The sequence below is a fragment of the Drosophila erecta genome, unplaced genomic scaffold (assembly GCF_003286155.1).
Source record: "Drosophila erecta strain 14021-0224.00,06,07 unplaced genomic scaffold, DereRS2 tig00000219-arrow-pilon, whole genome shotgun sequence".
In the NCBI taxonomy this organism is placed as follows: domain Eukaryota; kingdom Metazoa; phylum Arthropoda; class Insecta; order Diptera; family Drosophilidae; genus Drosophila; species Drosophila erecta.
This window is the reverse complement of record NW_020825213.1, coordinates 1,736,069-1,753,818: the sequence shown is the minus strand read 5'-3', so window position 1 is coordinate 1,753,818 and position 17,750 is coordinate 1,736,069. Positions and strand designations below refer to the sequence as shown.

At 36.8% G+C, this 17,750-nt stretch overlaps 1 protein-coding gene across 1 annotated transcript in view; it reads right to left on the bottom strand.

The window, feature by feature from the left end:
- Positions 1–597: 597 nt before the first annotated feature.
- Positions 598–17,750, bottom strand: part of LOC6541564 (sarcoplasmic calcium-binding protein, beta chain) — a 32,316-nt gene continuing 15,163 nt past the window's right edge. Inside the window, exons 5-6 of the mRNA XM_001970887.3 lie at positions 6,077–6,229; positions 598–1,085 (exon numbers count right to left, since the gene is read on the bottom strand). Coding sequence (XP_001970923.1) covers positions 969–1,085; positions 6,077–6,229 — 270 coding nt within the window. The 3' untranslated portion in view covers positions 598–968. The remainder of the gene's footprint in view (positions 1,086–6,076; positions 6,230–17,750) is intronic.

Here is a 17,750-nt window from a genome sequence, read left to right as displayed (position 1 = left end):
CATGCAGCAGTTCAGTACTGAGTACGTTATCAACCGCGATAACTCCGCTAAAGTCGATTTTAACTTCCAACTTAGTGATAATCAAATGGCTCTAGTTCTTTCCTTAAATGGAATAAATAAAAAGGTTTAATAAAACATAAAATTCGGTCTGAATTCGTAAATATATATATAATTTATACATCTTTAAAATTTATTCCAGACAAACACTGCAACACTGGTTGGGAACGCTTCCTTCTACCTGATACAAAATTTTCAACGAATTTATACTCTTTATGAGGTATACACAGAATACAGAATTTATACCTTCTGTAAGGATGTAATAATGGTATCAAAATCTCCAACATTTACTTAAATTTCTGGAAAAAAGCCAACCTAAATCTTCTTCTGTAAATATTTTTTTGTATAGCTAACTAATCGCTGTAAACAAAAACAATTGTTAATCTCTTTGTAAATATTTTGTAACTATATACTTAAGTAAGTATTCAATAATTCCACGCGAAAGCCCCTGCATCTATGGCCGATATCTTTCTGTATCCTAAGTTCGTATGTTTTGTCAAAATAAAAAATTTCAATAATATTTTTTTGATTTTTTGTTTATTCCATTTATTACAGAAATCAAACAATTTTGTTAAGGCATATTATTATATAGATTACATTATAATAACATTAATTTAACACAACATTTAATCGAAATCAACTTGATATTGAGAGAGAGGTTTTAACAAAAGAGCCTTTTTAGGAGAGAACGCCAACTGTATATCCTATTTTACACTTCTGAGAGCAATTGTACTTAACGTATTAAAACGCTTTAAAAATAACGAACTGACGAACTCATCTGACGATTCTACACAAAATGATATGAATGTATTATTTCTATATGGTAATAAATTTATAGTCATAGTAATTACAAATAAAACTTAATAAATAGTTGTTGAACAACAGCGAAGACAATTAATTGTAAAAAAGGTTTATAAGGGCCCAAAGAGATTTACTGCTGGATGATTATCGGCCGTGTTACCCAAAAATTGACCATATAGTTCCTTATAGCGATCTAGGGAAAGGCCCCCACGTTTCCGATCTTCGTCCTGGAAAAGATAATTTTCATATTTGTAATATTTTTATAATAAAAATGGTCTTAAAATATTAAAGCCTTTTTTTCAGTCTGTCTCGCATGTAAGATTCCCGCAGAATTAATAGCTCTGTCTTACCAAAGACACAAGAATAATAAGATGCGTAACCCCATACGATTTTTTTGCACACGATATTTTTGTGCTGGCTCTAGAGCTGTCTCCAGGCTCTCTCGAATTTTTGCTTAAGAGAGAGAGCGCTCTAGAGCCAGCACTAGGTGCGCTGGTCCTGCCTCAAGAATCCAATTTTCAATAAACAGGTTGCATATAGAGTTTTTCAACTATTTAGTATATTTATTACTACAAATTACTAGTATACAACTATTATTACATAATAAATATTTATAGTATAGTATTGTTATATTCTAATTTGATGTTTTTAAAAACCTCGCAATTTTGGGTGGGTAAAAAGGCGCGCCAATTTATTGATTCCACTTTTAGTTCCTCTTAATCCGTTTGCTTAAAGCTGACAAGTACATAGCCCTCATGTTTGCTACTATTTTTTTCAAATTTCAATAATATATACGTATTTATATTCAATAAAAGTTTATATGTAAAGTTAAGTTGTAAACGGTAGCTAATTCGATCGGCGATTTTAACAACCGATTTTTAAAATAACTTTAAAAAAAAATAATAGTCACGGCATAAATTTTTAAATCATATTTTATTAGATCATAATATATTACAACGAAATTGACCAAAACAATAGTCAAATTCTTTGCGGCTAGATCAAACTTGATTTCGGACTGAAAATCGTCTTCTAGCACAACTACGCACACATGCACACTTTTTTTCTCACTGTTTTCACCCACACGAGCAAGTGAGTTCTATTTTTAGATTTTGATGATCTTGATTTTTGATTGCTGCCACCAAAAAAAAGGCTGCATAGTACAAAACCAATGTATGGCCGTAACGCATCTTATTATTCTAGTGTCTTTGGTCTTACCCTTTATATATTTACTAGTCACAAAGAATTTATTTTAGTTCGTTGCTTCTATCTTTTTAGATATTATTATATATTGTAGCCTTACACTCTGCTAATTTTGAACGGACAGACACCCATGGCCATATCGACATGTCTTGTGATCCTGATCATGAAAAAATATACTTCATAATAAATAGCGTAAGTAATTTTATTTCTTATAAATAAAAATGTATTAATTGTGACTAATGCAAAAATATAAGAGTAACAAATTTGAACGAAGTTAATCATTGCAAAAAAAAAGTTCACCAGACAAACTTAAAGCCAGCCCAATCCCTTTCAACAAAATGCTTTTATTGCTTGGTGAAGTAGCTAATACACCACCAATTCTGAATTAAAGCATCTCTTTAATATAATATTAACGACTGCATAAAACGGTGATCAAACCATTTTAAAGTACTTAAACAAATTTCTGATCAAGTTATTGTTAAACATGTCAAACTCGAGTTAACAGGTAAATACTCCAGTACCAAGACTTTAACCTCCATCTGGGAAAATGAAGCCTTAACTATCACCAAAAGAGGTATAAGAACGGAATCACCACAGATATTTGAACCATTAGTACTATAACGAACTTATTTTGTCGGTCTGTTCGCTACGAGATACGTGCGGCAAGCTTAGAAGAAGGTGTTCGTCACACTAAAATTTACATTAAACGTGATCCTCCGATTACCAGTAACAGCACTTTGTAGTTCTTGCTTCGTTGATCATTGCTTATCTCCTGTTTTGGATTCTCCTCCACTTGGGTGATGCTTGCTTCACCGGTACGCCGCGGTAGTACACCGTTGCCACTCGTGATTGGTAACGAAGTGATGGACCTAGGAAGCGTCACCGTTTCCAAACTAGGGGGAACAGGCTCTGGACTCTCAAGGCGAACGCGAACTAGCCACAACCTTCTATCCCTTGCTCTGTCCCGGCCGGTTACGCTGCAGTCCCTTTAGCAAGAGGCCTAGTGAATGACAAACGTTACTAGCCTTTCCTTCAGCTGGTACTAACGTATCCGAACGGTCTTCGGGTCTATCTTCACCTCGAAAAGGATTTTTCATTACTTTGAAGCGGGGCCCCTGCGCTTACTTCAATGTTCAATGCTAGTCCACAGGTCATCCACTTAGCCCTTTCGATACTTAAAAACGTTCCTTTTATCACGTCATCTTTAGGTAGCAACGGCCCTCACAGTAGTCTGCGTAGTAGTTTCCATTCTTCTGTTTCCTTGGCAAGATGGGTGGTGAAGGTGGAATTGTGGTTTTAATACTTTGATTTCTAACATTTATTTGATTTAACGAATGAGCAATTGAAGGTGTGGGTTTTCTATTATTTAAAACGCTTGTGTTTGTTTTGCACTATTGAGTAATCAGGTAGTTCCTTTTGTGCAATTAGTAGGCACTTCATGTGAGCCATTCTTTTTGTTATTTAAATCTTTTCACCGTCGCGATTAATACCTATAACACATGTTATAGCCATGTTCAAGATCGTCCTTTTCTGTCTATAAAATCAGTCTTCAGTTCTCTTTGCTATCACACATCATGGGTACCATTTGCTTTGTTTACGATATTTTGTCCAATGGTAATTGTAATTTCTACAGTTTTAATTCAGATACAATTAACCCAAATATTAGTTTAGAGTCCAGCCTGACTACAAGATACTTAATGGTGTTTCATGTGGTTAAGGTCTATCTATAAGGGCATTCGTTTTCTGGTGACTTACATAAGCTTGGTCTCTTTGTATAGCTTGGGACTTTATCCAATTGCTTACTCCAATCGGGATTTGGTTAAGCTTCCTTGTTGAGATCTGGGATCACTGAGACTAAGTCATTAGTGTATCTTACCAGAAATGTCTCATCAGACATTTCGTTGCTGAGGCTAATCTCTTCGGCAGATCCTTGGGCTGCTCCAGAAGTTATGTATGATAACTTCGGGAGATATGATAATTTAACTTAATTTAGTTTCCCATTCTGTATATAACTGTGATTATGTCGCATTAGATATCTATGCATCTTTTTAGCGACTCAATCTTGTTCATCATTTTTAAAGACTAAGCCCAATAGCACAATGAGTCTCGAAACTTGGTATTGATTGCGAACCTCCTTGGGTGAAAGCTTTACTGCCTTCGAGAGGGGCTCTTCACATTGATCACATTTTTCATGACTTTTTTGGTTTAACGGTGGCTTTAAGAACTTCGACTTCTGCTCCTTGTCTCCGGGGATTTCCAACCTTCTTCATAGAGGCACTACAAGCTATTTTAAAGCGGACATGGGGTTTCTTTTGTATCTGTATTATTATACCCGTTACTCGTAAAGTAAGCGCCCACAAACCGCCTAAAACCGCAGGTATGTTTTCGACGGGTGCGCATCACTGACGGATTTGTTTTTCGCTTTCTGACTGTCCCGAGCTGCTCTTGCGTCTTCTTGTTTTTCCCGCTCGGGTTCGAGGTCCACAAATGTCCCGTTAGATCACGGTGCGTCCTCTTTGTGCACGTCCAAAGTCCACACCGTTACCTCTGTGCCCATTCACCGCCTTGGATCCAAGGTCCAGCGCGGTACCGTTAGTCACGGTCTCTCCGGTCCGGTCCGGTCTCTCGGTCCAAGGTCCATTATTTCCCGTTTGACCTTGCCGCCTTTGACTCCTGTACTACCGACTTTTTCGCTGCTAGGCAGCTCTCCTGGGCCTCGATTTGTGGGGAGTTTTCCTTACAATAATAAGACACAGTATTTGCGTTATTTGGTATACACACCCTTGTTATAAAATATTTTAAACAGCTTGGTGAGTAATCATAATATTTTGTAAAATATTTTGTGAAATTGTTGAATAGATCGCAGGGACACCACCTTCCTTTTTCAGTCAATGTTACGGGAATAAGGCGGCCACTTAAGCAATTTGACTGTTCGAAAATTAATCCATTGTTTTACAAATCGAGCGATATAGATTTTTTTTATTTTTTTTATTTTTGTATCCTGATTTCTCGTTGTTATTATTTGTTATGTAAGCTACGTTATTCTAAAAAGTTGTATTTTTAAATTAAACATCGCATCTATTGTTTTTGAGGTACAGTGATGCTTTAGCTTTGTCTGTATGAACTTTTTTTTTCCGAATAACCCAAGTTTCAATGTTATTTTGCTTTTTACAGTATAATGTTTTCTTTGGAAGGGAAGGATAATTGGTAATTGTTGTACCATAGAATATATTGTATAATAGAACGCTATACTCTATTTCCTGTGTTTTTTTGGCATAGCAATAGAAATTGAATGTGTAAAATCAAGAAAACTAAAACAATTTCTAGACAGCATTCATTCACTCCAAAATGGCATCCGGTCAAAAAAACGGCAATAGAAATTGAATATGTAAAATCAAGACAACTAAAACAATTTCTAGACAGCATTTGGAGTGGATGCCATTTTTATACTCAGCAGTTTAAAGGAATAAAAAATAATATTTAAATACCATATTTAAATATATATTATATATATTATTATTTATCATTATAAATTTTATATTATATTTAATTAATATTTCAGTTTGCATTAGTTAGTACCTAGCAGTAATGGCAGTAATTCCGATAAATAGATGTTATAATTATCTAAAGGTTTCCCAAATTAATTTTAAATAGATAATACGGTATTAATTCCAGATACCAAATAACATAAATATCAACAGGAAAATAGTATTGTGATTACTTATATACTTTATAGGGTCAAAAACGCCTTTTTTAAATGCTACATTATTTTCAAACAATTTAGTATACACTTTTACTATACGAGTAAGGGATATACTTATGAATGTCACACATAAAATATGGACTGAGATATGAGGATTGCGCAATATATTATTATCAATCACGGTTCACGAATGAATAATCTTACATTTTTCGTGGAACAACAATTTTTCAATATTTTAATTTTACTACGTGTTTATTCTCATTAATAAATTGTTGTGGTCAAGGAACGTAGACTAGAGTATTAAATGTAACTTACATTCAACAATGTTTCGAAGGCTTTATCAATTGGAGTAATATCGTCGATGGCTACTCTAGTTATACAGTTATAACGGTATTCTTTAACTCCGACTATTCCATCGCTGTCTATGTCAAGAAGCTTGAAGTTTGATTCAATGAATGCTCTCATCGCCTATAAAATATAAAAGAAGAAATGTTAATAGTGTCATAACTGATTACATTTTTATGAATTATTTTTGAACTGAAGTAACTACATTTGTCAGATAGGATATTTTTACTCGAAATACTCCGTTCAAAAGATACAAATACAGTTTTGCAAAATTAATGCGGTTAACCCTTCGTTTGTTTGTCTGTCGGTGTTTTCTGTATGAACCCTTCGGTTAACACAGCACTTTTAATTTGTTAAACAGCTCAAGCTCTACTGCGTTTAGCGGAAAACAGTTAAATATTTTAAAATTTTAAATAACTTAAACTACTAAATGTGCTCTATGTCGTTGGTACAAGTAAATATTTGTCAATTTCCGATTAAATAATTAGTTTAAAATTAACAAACCAAGGGAAAAGGCTATAGTCGACTTCCGAGACAATCATATACCCGTTAATCAGTTAGCGGTAGTGCCAGAGTAGGCGTGTCCAAATGTTTTTGTCATATCGGTAAAAATTTCCCCGACCCGTTACTCAGCTAGTAGAAGTGCAAACGAGAAATTATCAACATTTTCTGGAATATCGGTAGAAATTGGGGAGAAACGACTATGGCCACCTAGTGACATTTGCGTTTATTTATTGCATACGTTTTGAAATATTTATTTATTAAAAGCTGTTACATAAATAAATATTCAATACTCCTTCGAAAGCCTCTGAAGAGATATCTTTACCTTGGTAACGACTGGTGGGATCAATATAAGTGGGGCGGCTTGGACCTATTATTTATAAAGAGTGTCTGAACGAAGATGCCAAGCTTGGACATATATCTTTGCCATGCTAAATTTCATTCTTAAATTCCATTGATTGTCCCTACGCAGAGAATACAAATGTCGCCAGACATAGCAACCCGCCAGAGTCGTTATTTAGATTATAAAACCATTTGACCACATCGGACAATAATTCTCTTTCGAACTGGCGGCGGAAAGTTCACCTGACGCAACTCAAACGAGTTTGACCTTCTGGAACAGCCGATCTTCAAGCAATGAAACTATTTTAAACTATATTTAAGATTAAAACAATATAGAATGCGATAGTCGAGTTACCCAACTATCAGATACCCGTTACTCAGCTAATGGAAGTGCCAATGAGAAATTTCATTATTTTCTGGAATATCGGTAAAAATTGGGAAAAAAATAATTAAGTAAAAAAAAATTAAACATTTTTTAAATGTTTCGTCGTGTGACTTTTGTGCGGTTTGTGGTCTTTAAGGTGGGCGGAGCAAAATGTTTTTTTTGGCAAATCTAAAGAAATTAAAAAAAATATATACAAAAATTAAAAAAAAAACACCTTTTTTAAAAGTGTGGGCGTGACAGTTTTGGGCGGTTTGTGGGCGTTGGAGAGGGCGTGGCAAAACGTTTTTTGGCAAATCTATAGACATTTACAAAATATACAAGCTGCATGCTCAATCTCACCGTTCTAGCTTATGTAGTTCCTGAGATCCCGGCGTTCACACGGACAGACGGAAATGGCCACTCGGCTATTGATCGTGATCAAGAATATAAATAATTATACTTTATATGGTCGGAAACCTTTCCTTCTGCTTGTTACATACTTTTCAACGAATCTACTATACCCTATTACTCTACGAGTAAGGGGTATAAAAATGCAGCGCCTGTGAGCTATACATTTTGAAGGATGTTCCATGTGTTGTGAACACCGACATTTGATCTGTTATCGATCGAGCTGGTCGCTGAGAATGATAAATTCGTACATTAATGGACCTGCTAAATGCGATTGTTGATTCTCCTATGTCAGATTTTGAGAAGGCTGAAAGGGGAACTTCAAGCAAAAGTTGTTTTGATTGGGTTTGAAATTAAGCTGAGATCCTAAATCCACCGCAGCAAGGTAGGATTTACAATTATTTACAATTGATTGCCAAATTGCCAAAGATAGACAACTTATAAAAACACATAATGGGTAAGTCCCACACTTTGCCATAGTTAGCTTCGCAAGCACCTGAATGCTACTATTTCTCCACTTCATTGAGATCCTCTCCCACTACTCGTAACATCAGGTGAACCTGGGCAAATGTAGTTCCGGCAGCCGATATTTACGCGAATATTGTTACGATAGAACGTTTATAGTATCTCCACCAGGGATATTCTTTGCGAGGAAATCGAAATGTCGAGTGAGTCAGAATTTGGCACATACTGCGTTAAAACCCGTTGCCTGTATAATTGCAAGTTTATGGCCATCCAGTCCTTTGAGCTTTGATTTCCAGCAGTTACATTTTTTCTTCATGTCTTCTACGGTATCGATGCGCAAATATCGTAGTTGTTTATATCGCCGAAGCCAAAATGAACACTGATCAGAATTTGCATTAACGGGTCGCCCGCTTAGCTTTGTAGATTTCAACGTCCGTTGCCAAAATAGCATTATTTTTGAAAACTTTTAACACGGGTAGAGGTAGAGATGAACAGTATAAGAGCAAGCGCGTCTTTTTCCGATGGCAAATTATGAAGGTCGAACTTAGAAATTGTGAGAATACAACTGCCATTGTAAGTGGGCGTGGTGAATATACACGTATATGTGATAGGTTCTGAGGATTCTCTCGCCTATGTGAAAATTGTGTTGCACCGAAATATGCAAAACCATTCGCTTATTTGTGTGTATTTAATAATTAACCCACTGAGATTAACGAGTTCGCGTTTTGAAATCTCAGCGACAATATCGATAGATATATTATATATATATAGTTATACCCTATCGTACCGTTGTCTGACCGTAAGTGTAAAGTATAAATTGATAAAAATCAATAATGAGTCGACAATAAGCTTGCTGTGTTAAATAATTTCATTACAAGAAATTGATTACAGTAAAACAAAATGCTGTGTTATACATACGGGGTGTAGTTAGTATAGAAGATAGCAGTGTATTTGCACCACTTGTTTAAATCTTATTATTATTATTAATTATCCACTTCTACCTAGTTACACCAATCTTATGTTATGTCGACTAAATATTTGGTAATTAAAAAATTTAATCTCGCCTTGTCCTATTGGATTGAATTAAGTATAGAAATAATAAAGTACCGAACTATTTGTTTAAAGAGGTGCATATAATGTGGAGTAGATATACGCTTTTCCAAAAAAAAAAAGGACTACCATTAAGAAGAAGAAGAAGTTACTTGATAAGCGAATTAAAAGTAGAAGAGTTAGTGCCAGGCATGAGCCCATACTAAGCCCGAATTTCCTTCTGATTAGTTAAGCAATATTACCTAGAATCGGTAATATTGTCTGTAATTGGCGACATCAGCTTTACTTCCAAATTAAAAATAAGGCATTTTTCATCTATAATTTAATATACTTAGGTAATAATTAAGAACAAAGTATCCAAAGAGGAGAACAAAAATAAAAATATAAATTTTCATTAAGAAGGTCCAATTATGTCAGATTTAGGGAAATCATTAAAATCAACGAGTGGGCATGGGAAATAAACCTTTGAAAATATAAGTTAAGGCTATTAATTTCAGTTTTCCTGTTTTTGGGTGAAGTTCTTGTTGCCAGTTTTTGATAAGGAATGCAAGCACACTTCGGGGGGCAAGAAGCCATACTGCGAAACCTCCACTGAAGAGATTAAAGAGCAATTGAGAAAGAGCGCAGCTGATCGTGTGATGGCAGGTAGTCTTGCTGCATTGACGGCGTGTAAAACAATAGATAGAGTGGAATTCCGTGGAACTCCATGGAAGAAACTTCTTAAAGCGAATGTAGCTTAGCCTTCAAAAGCACGAAAACATCTGATCCAGAGAGCGACAAGACGATGAAGGCGTAGATCTATAAATATCGTTTCGAGAAAATCTATTCGTATGGTGCGTATTTGACTGAATATGATGTTCTTTCAATTCGAAGCCGAAACTCGCAAGTCATATTTGCTTCTGATTTCTAACGCTCAGAACCCGGCGCTCAGAACTGCCACGTCAACACTTTTGTGTGTTCACTTACTTTTATTTTTACTTTTTTTTATCAATATGCCAATTTTTATCGATATGCCAAAAGTATTGTGGCGATGCCCACTCTAACGCCAAATGTCGACCAAAACTAGCGCACGCACACTAATTAAGCTTTCTTTCATTTTATTATTTTTCTTGACAATTTCTATTGATATTGATATTTTATTGATATCCAACAAATTTTGAAATTAAAACAAATTTTAAGTTTAAAATAAAATTTGCAAAGCATAATACAAATATTTAATAGAACGAAGCATTATGAGCATCATAAGAGTCGAGGCAGTACGTTAGAGATTATGAATTTCACCATGGCAAGCTTTGCGCCAGGCAATAGGAATATATTTAAGAGAACATCTTATATGAGTTGGTCCGCTTTTGTTGCTACAAATCTTAAGCTTTTGACCTGTAATTCCTGTAATGTGTGATTTACTGTGTTAATATCTACTTATATTTGTATTTAAACAAAAAAAGTGACGTTGCAACCTCAATATATTAAATTCATTTTATAAACTTTTGTGTCGATTAAAATAATTTCCATTTGACTTTATAAATACACTATCCAAAATTATCACTTTTCTGAGCAAATAACTATAATGATTGTTTTTTTCTAAGTTACTAAAGTAAATTGAAATCTTCACTTAGTGGGAGTGCGAACAAGAAACTCGAACATTTTTTTTGGAAAATCGACAGAAATAATAATAATACAAAAAATGTTAAATGTTTGAAATATGTGGGTGTGACAGTTTATTAGCGGGTTGAGGGTATTAGAAGGGCTCTGAAATTCGCAGGTTAAACTATAAGACAAAAAAATAAAACATTTTTCAAAACTGTAGGCGTGGCAGCTTTTGACGGTTTGTGGCCTTAGACTGGGCTTACGTTCTTAAACAACCTTGATTAGCATAGCTGTCACTAGAATATGAATGAGAGTTCGAGATCTTGACGTTCGTACGGTCAAACAGACGGATGGACAGGTGGGCATGGCCAGATCGACTTCGATAACAAATCCTAAAGCCTGACCTAAGCAGCTTGGCCTGCTCTCTATGAAGCTTCTCCCAAACTTAAGTATCCGAGAGCAATACTCGAAGCTATCTAATCTGATTAAGAATATATATACTTTACTTTTCAACAAATCTAGTATACACTCTTACTTTACTCGAGTTTGTCGAGTAGCCCCGAGTATCAGATACCCTTTACTCAGCTAGTGGAAGGAGAACTAGAAATTTCAATATTTTTTGCGGAAAAAAAAGTGTAAAATTAAAGAAAGTTAAAATTTTGCAAATGTTTGGCCGTGACTGTTTTGGGCGGCTTGTGGGCGGTAGAGTGGACGTGACCAATTTTTTTTAATAATTAATAAAAAATGAAAAAATATCAAAACATTTTTCAAAGGTGTGGGCATGGCAGTTTTTTCTGATGTTAAATTATTTTATATCTGGCTTTAATTGATCCGATCTTTACTCCTGCTACAAATTTGGGGATACCATACAAATTTTTTATACCGCAATCAAATCATTTTTAAATCTTGTGCTCCGATCTATCTCCAACAAACCTCCTTGGTTTAATAAAGAATTGGTTTTTAAAGAGTCCAGATTTTATTCAAAATGTAAAGATACATCTTAGTCTAGCTTTTCTAAATACGAGTATCTAAGTACTCGGTTAATTTTTACCATGCTTAATGTTCAGTGTTACAATAACTATTTAAGCTGTTGTAAATTTCAGTTAGTTCAGGATCCGAAACAGTTTTGTAATTTCGTTAACACTAAGCGCAAAACAGTGTCTTCCCTTTCTCATTATTTTTTGAAAATGTTACTGTAACATCGTATTAGGCAATAGCCGATCTATTTACCTAGTTTTGTCAAGCAACATATTTTACGTTACCTCGTTTCGAACAGGATTATTTTTACGCAGTATAAATATCGAATTTAATAATACGATCTTTAGTGTGGCATAAGTCTATTCGTCAGGTCCCTTAGATTATGTACGGAAGCCTTGTGCAAGCCTCTACTCAAATCTGGTCAGTTATATAACCTTATCAGCACGGTTTTATGAGACGCAGATCAACAACCACTAAGCTTTTGGAGCTAACTTCCTTCGTAATACAGGGCTTCAAAAATAATCTTCAAACAGATGTCATCTACACTGACTTTATTAAAGCATTTAACTGAGTTAATGATTCACTTTGGTTCCTCTTTAAAAATTGCCTTTCTTGTATTCTCCGAGTATTCTCCGTCCCACATTAGAACCACCTTGGACCGCTCCTTTTTACCTAATTTATTAACTTTATAAAAATGTGGTCAAAGGAATTTGATGATCCTTACATGACTTAATCCTTATTCATTTCGCTAGTGAAGTTGATTTTCCTAACTTAGTTAGTTGACTAAATTTCTCTGTTGTAATCTGATGCACTAGATATTAATAAGGGTTATATCATTGCAGATCTATCTATGAGTTGCATGATCCCTACAGAGTATTCTGAATATAATATTCTTTATCCTGTTATCTCTAATCCTGACTCTGCCGCTCTTAAAGCGATCAATACAAACTAACTTACTAATACTAATATTTATATATTTCCTCGTTTCTTTCCTGTTTTCTGTATTGGGTCTATCGTTCGTGAATCGAGCCGTACGATACATGACAGCGCCTCTCGGTCGGTTGGGCGGGAGGTTTGGCCGGGGACTCCCGCGGAAAAAAAGAAAAAGCCAAAACATGCAGGCTTCGGTCTACTAAGTTGTCTAAGCGCATAGATATACAGGCACAGAAACACAAACACTTCAGATATTAGGATCCCGGAAAAAGTTTTTCAGGCAAAGGAAGCGATCTGCAGCGCGCAGCAGGGACAAGCTCGACACCAAGTATCGCCGGTAATGCACTGCCTGTACCGGCGCTTTTGGAAAAGTGCGCTCAATTGTTTTTTTGTTACCAACGACAAAACCGAATCGCCTAATCTAACCACTACGGGGAGGACGTTGCATTTCGGATATCTTAATGCAGTCGTCCCAGAAGGTCGCGCAGACCGACTTGAATCACAAAAGCTCGTGTTTCATAATTCTTATCCGATTGGCGGGAATCTGAAAAAATGACATATTTTGAATTTATCATGCTACCATAAGAGTGTACAGACAGGAAGTTCGAACTAACTATAACTTCTGCTTTAACTTTAGCAAAAGGACCACCTGGAATATTATAGCGACATTCTAAATTGTTCGACTAGAGTGATCAGAGACAGCAGATTTTATACCGAGATCTATCTCAAAATTCACTCGTTTCGACAATACGTATCAGCAGAATGTTACAAACACAGGGATCAGCCTATTTAAACTAGAAGTGTAGAAGTCATTGTGTCATTGCATCAGAAAGACTTAGCATGTAGAGGCTAACAAGTAGTCGGTAGAAATCGTGGGTAGTTATCGGATCACCCTAGTATTTTTAAAGTGAAGACTCAGCATTAGTAGCCTTCGGGGGCCGAGCCGGTGTGAGTAAAGCGGTCTTACCACAGATCTGCATTTTATTCCACCTTACTGAGCTTCAGGCCAGCGGCATAGGAGGATAGTTTTTTATCGTCAACCTTTGGTAATAATAACAAGTGGCCCACCAGCTAACAGGAAATTTAGCCACGTACCGTCCAGAAGCGGCTGCGGGAAGGCGAACTAACGAGCAAAAGCAAAACAACGACTTATACGCCTCAGATAAATACCATAATACACGTCAGAATTATTATAAAAAAATAAATTCTAAAAAAATTTTTAAGAACGATACTTAAAAAATTACTTACCATTTGGTATACAATTGTGAAAAATAAAAATAGGATCCAATTAAATAGTGGTTAATTATGAAACTTAATAAAGTTAAAAAAAAATATCGCAGCAACAAAAAGATGAAAAAACCAAATTAATTCAATTAACCCAGCCGAATTGTTCGGCTATACATAAAAGCTTTGTGTGACATATGTGGCATTAAGCGAATGCCTTAATGAGCTTTTCAGGTCACTATAGAGAGATTAAGAAAGAATTCGAGAGCAAAAGGGTGGAGGACTTGGACAAAGATCTCGATGGTTTCCAACTAAGTCGAGTTCAGGCAGAATTGGGCGAAAAAAGCGCGATGAACGCTAAGGAATTAAACAGCACTAGCGCAGCAAGAGATTAGGCTTCAGTTCCAATTTCAAAATCAATTTGACACCCTCAACAAGAAGCTAGACAACTTACGTGTAAAGCCTCCACAGGTTGAGGTATACCAAAGACTTTCAAGTTCATTTTGGCAAGACTAGAATTTTCTTACGCAGACACCCTTACGGAGACACCCTCAATATGCATACGAAAACAATTGCGTATGAGCGTATCAGAGACCTTCAGTTCCTTGACTGCGACGACGTAAACCTTACCCACATAAAGGTTATGGTCGTGCCAGAATCGATAAAAAAGGAGTCATCGAAATGATAATAGAAAGATCTAAAGCTATGTAACACAAAGCCGATCAATCTGACCACCGACGCGTCAGCGCACGGCATCGTAGCCGTCCTATCAAAAGACAAGAGACATATAACATATAACATGCTGGATATTCCCATTCAGTATGCGTTGGTATCAAACTTCACAGCCATTTAGTTTTGGCACCGCAAAAACTTTGTGTTAGACATTCCCCATAATACCGAACAGATCGAAATGATCACTATGGAGCATAACCGTGATCACGGAGCTGCTCTGGAAAATATTAAGCAAGTCCTTAGGGACTATTATTTTCCAAAAATGTCCTAGCAACCGAAGTGGTGGCAAGCTACGAAATATGCACCAAGGCAAAGTACGACAGACAGCTCAAAAATCAAGAATTTGGATACCGTCATACATTGGCAAAATGCTGCATATGGATACTTATTCAATGGGAAAAAAGCTATTATTAACTTGCAGCCATTGGCATCTAGATCAACAGTAATACCTATCATTTAACTGATAAATTCGTTCCCCAATACAAGGACGATATGTTGTGATAACAACGATCATATCGTTACTCAATAATTAATACGGCATAGACATCGTAAATGCACCTTCGCTGCACAAAAGCTTTTTTACAAAATGTATTAAAACGAATATATAAATGTATGAGTAGTCTACTCAGCCTCCGACAAGGCTAAACAAGAGATAAAAACGAACATTTAAAAAGCAACCAATCTAAAGTGGTTCAACCCATCGGGTGCAACCACATTACAAAACAGAGTTTTTAAGGTAGGTTAAAAATTCAATTTAAATATTAGTTTGGCAAATATCTCCCTTCCATTTTGTCTTTTTGTCTTTTGAACTTCGCGGCTATGTACAGAGCTCGTATCTGACAATGCTATACATAATTTGAAAGGTCTTGACATAACCTACAAAACGACGCTATGCATGATTAGGATATTGCGTTCAACAGTTATAGACGTGTAAACATGGAGTTCAATAACGCCGATATTCCCGCTATTTTAAAGTTTTCCTTCGTTAAAGGCAAATCCGCTAGAGAAACGTTCCGTGAGATTAATGGTGTTTTGGGGGATGGTACTCTATCACTTCGAACCGCGGAGGAATGGTTTCGACGATTCAGAGCCGGTGAAAACGACACCATGGATAAGCCAGCCGGCTGAAGACCTGTGACGACAAATACCGATCAAATCATGGAATACATCGAGTTAGACCGGCATGTGGCATCTCGTGACATCGCCCAGGAGATGGGAGTTAGTCACCAAACCATTTTAAACCATCTGCAGAAGGCTGGATACAAAAAAAAGCTTGATGTTTGGGTGCCGCATGATTTGACGCAAAAAAACCTTCTGGACCGAATCAACGCCTGCGATATGCTGCTGAAACGGAACGAACTCGACCCATTCTTGAAGCGGATGGTGACTGGCGACGAAAAATGGATCACATACGACAATATCAAGCGAAAACGGTCGTGGTCGAAGGCCGGTGAATCGTCCCAAACAGTGGCCAAGCCGGGATTGACGGCCAGGAAGGTTTTGCTGTGTGTTTGGTGGGATTGGAAGGGAATCATCCACTATGAGCTGCTCCCATATGGCCAGACGCTTAATTCTACCATCTACTGCGAACAACTGGACCGCTTGAAGCAGGCGATCGACCAGAAGCGTCCAGAATTGGCCAACAGGAAGGGTGTAGTGTTCCACCAGGACAACGCCAGACCACACACTTCGTTGATGACTCGTCAGAAGCTAGCTACGGGAGCTCGGATGGGAGGTTTTATCGCATCCACCATATAGCCCGGACATAGCGCCAAGTGATTACCACCTGTTCCTGCCCATGGCGAATGCCTTTGGTGGTGTAAAGTTGAACTCAAAAGAAGCTTGTGAAAAGTGGCTGTCCGAGTTCTTCGCAAATAAGGAGGGGGGCTTCTACGAGGGAGGTATTATGAAGTTGCCGTCTAGATGGAAACAGATTATCGAACAAAACGGCGCATATTTGAACTAAATCCGATCACTGTAACTTTTTATAAAGCATTGAATAAAGAGCAAAAAAAACGGAAGGGAGATATTTGCCAACCTATTATAATAGGAGACCAGGGAATAAACGAACTCCTTTATACTTAGAAAACACATAACGGCTGTGCTCATTGGAGCCACATTGGTGGTCCACAAGGACAATCTTAAATAAGCCTCCCTACCAACCCGCTAAAGTTTCCGTTTATACGACTTACATGCACATAACATACCAAACACATTTCTTTGAAATGGAAGCTTGTAGATTTAAACTCTCCTTATATTTGCAGGATCACGGGAATCATATCAATAAAGCTAGCTGTAGTTAACGCTAGAGTGATGGACTGCTCTTCTTGCCAATACACCCCCATAACGGACGGAGTTGCATTGGTATGTGAACACAGGAATTTCTTCAGACATTTGACAGACATTGACAGACAATTTGACAGAGCTCTTAGTCATGACAGACGAATCATCTAGGTTGTCCACATTATTTCCACAATCGCAAATACGAAAGTTACGATATGTCGATACTAACCACATTATAGTTTGTATCAAAGGTGCACCGCCGGATTGCCAAAAGCTTGGATTTCTTCGGCACCGCATTGAAAGTAATAGCGGGCACCCCTGATAAAGCCGATTTCGTTTGTCTCACACCAAAACACAATGCACCATTTTTACAAGACAACATGGTAGCCAAATCCAACAACAAGGTCCTAGCGATCACAGAATGCGTACCAAAAATCTGCGCGTCATTCTGCAAACTGGCGACACACGATAAGTGCACGCGAGACTTATATGTAGGGGGGCATTAATGGGATGGTATATTAATAATGAACAAGGGCCCAGAGGTAGTCAACACAGCTGACTGCCCTGAGATAAAAAGAAATGTCACACATCTAATTACGTTTGAGCGACTAGCCCTGGTTAATGGCACCAAATATAAGAACCAGTGTGAGAGCATAAGAAGAACCCCGGGCATGGCAGCTTCCCCTATATTGAACATCATCGGTCATAATAATTCAGTATACCACTACATCGAGAGGATAAACGACCAAACCAGCCAAGTAATCTGAAATTTTAAAA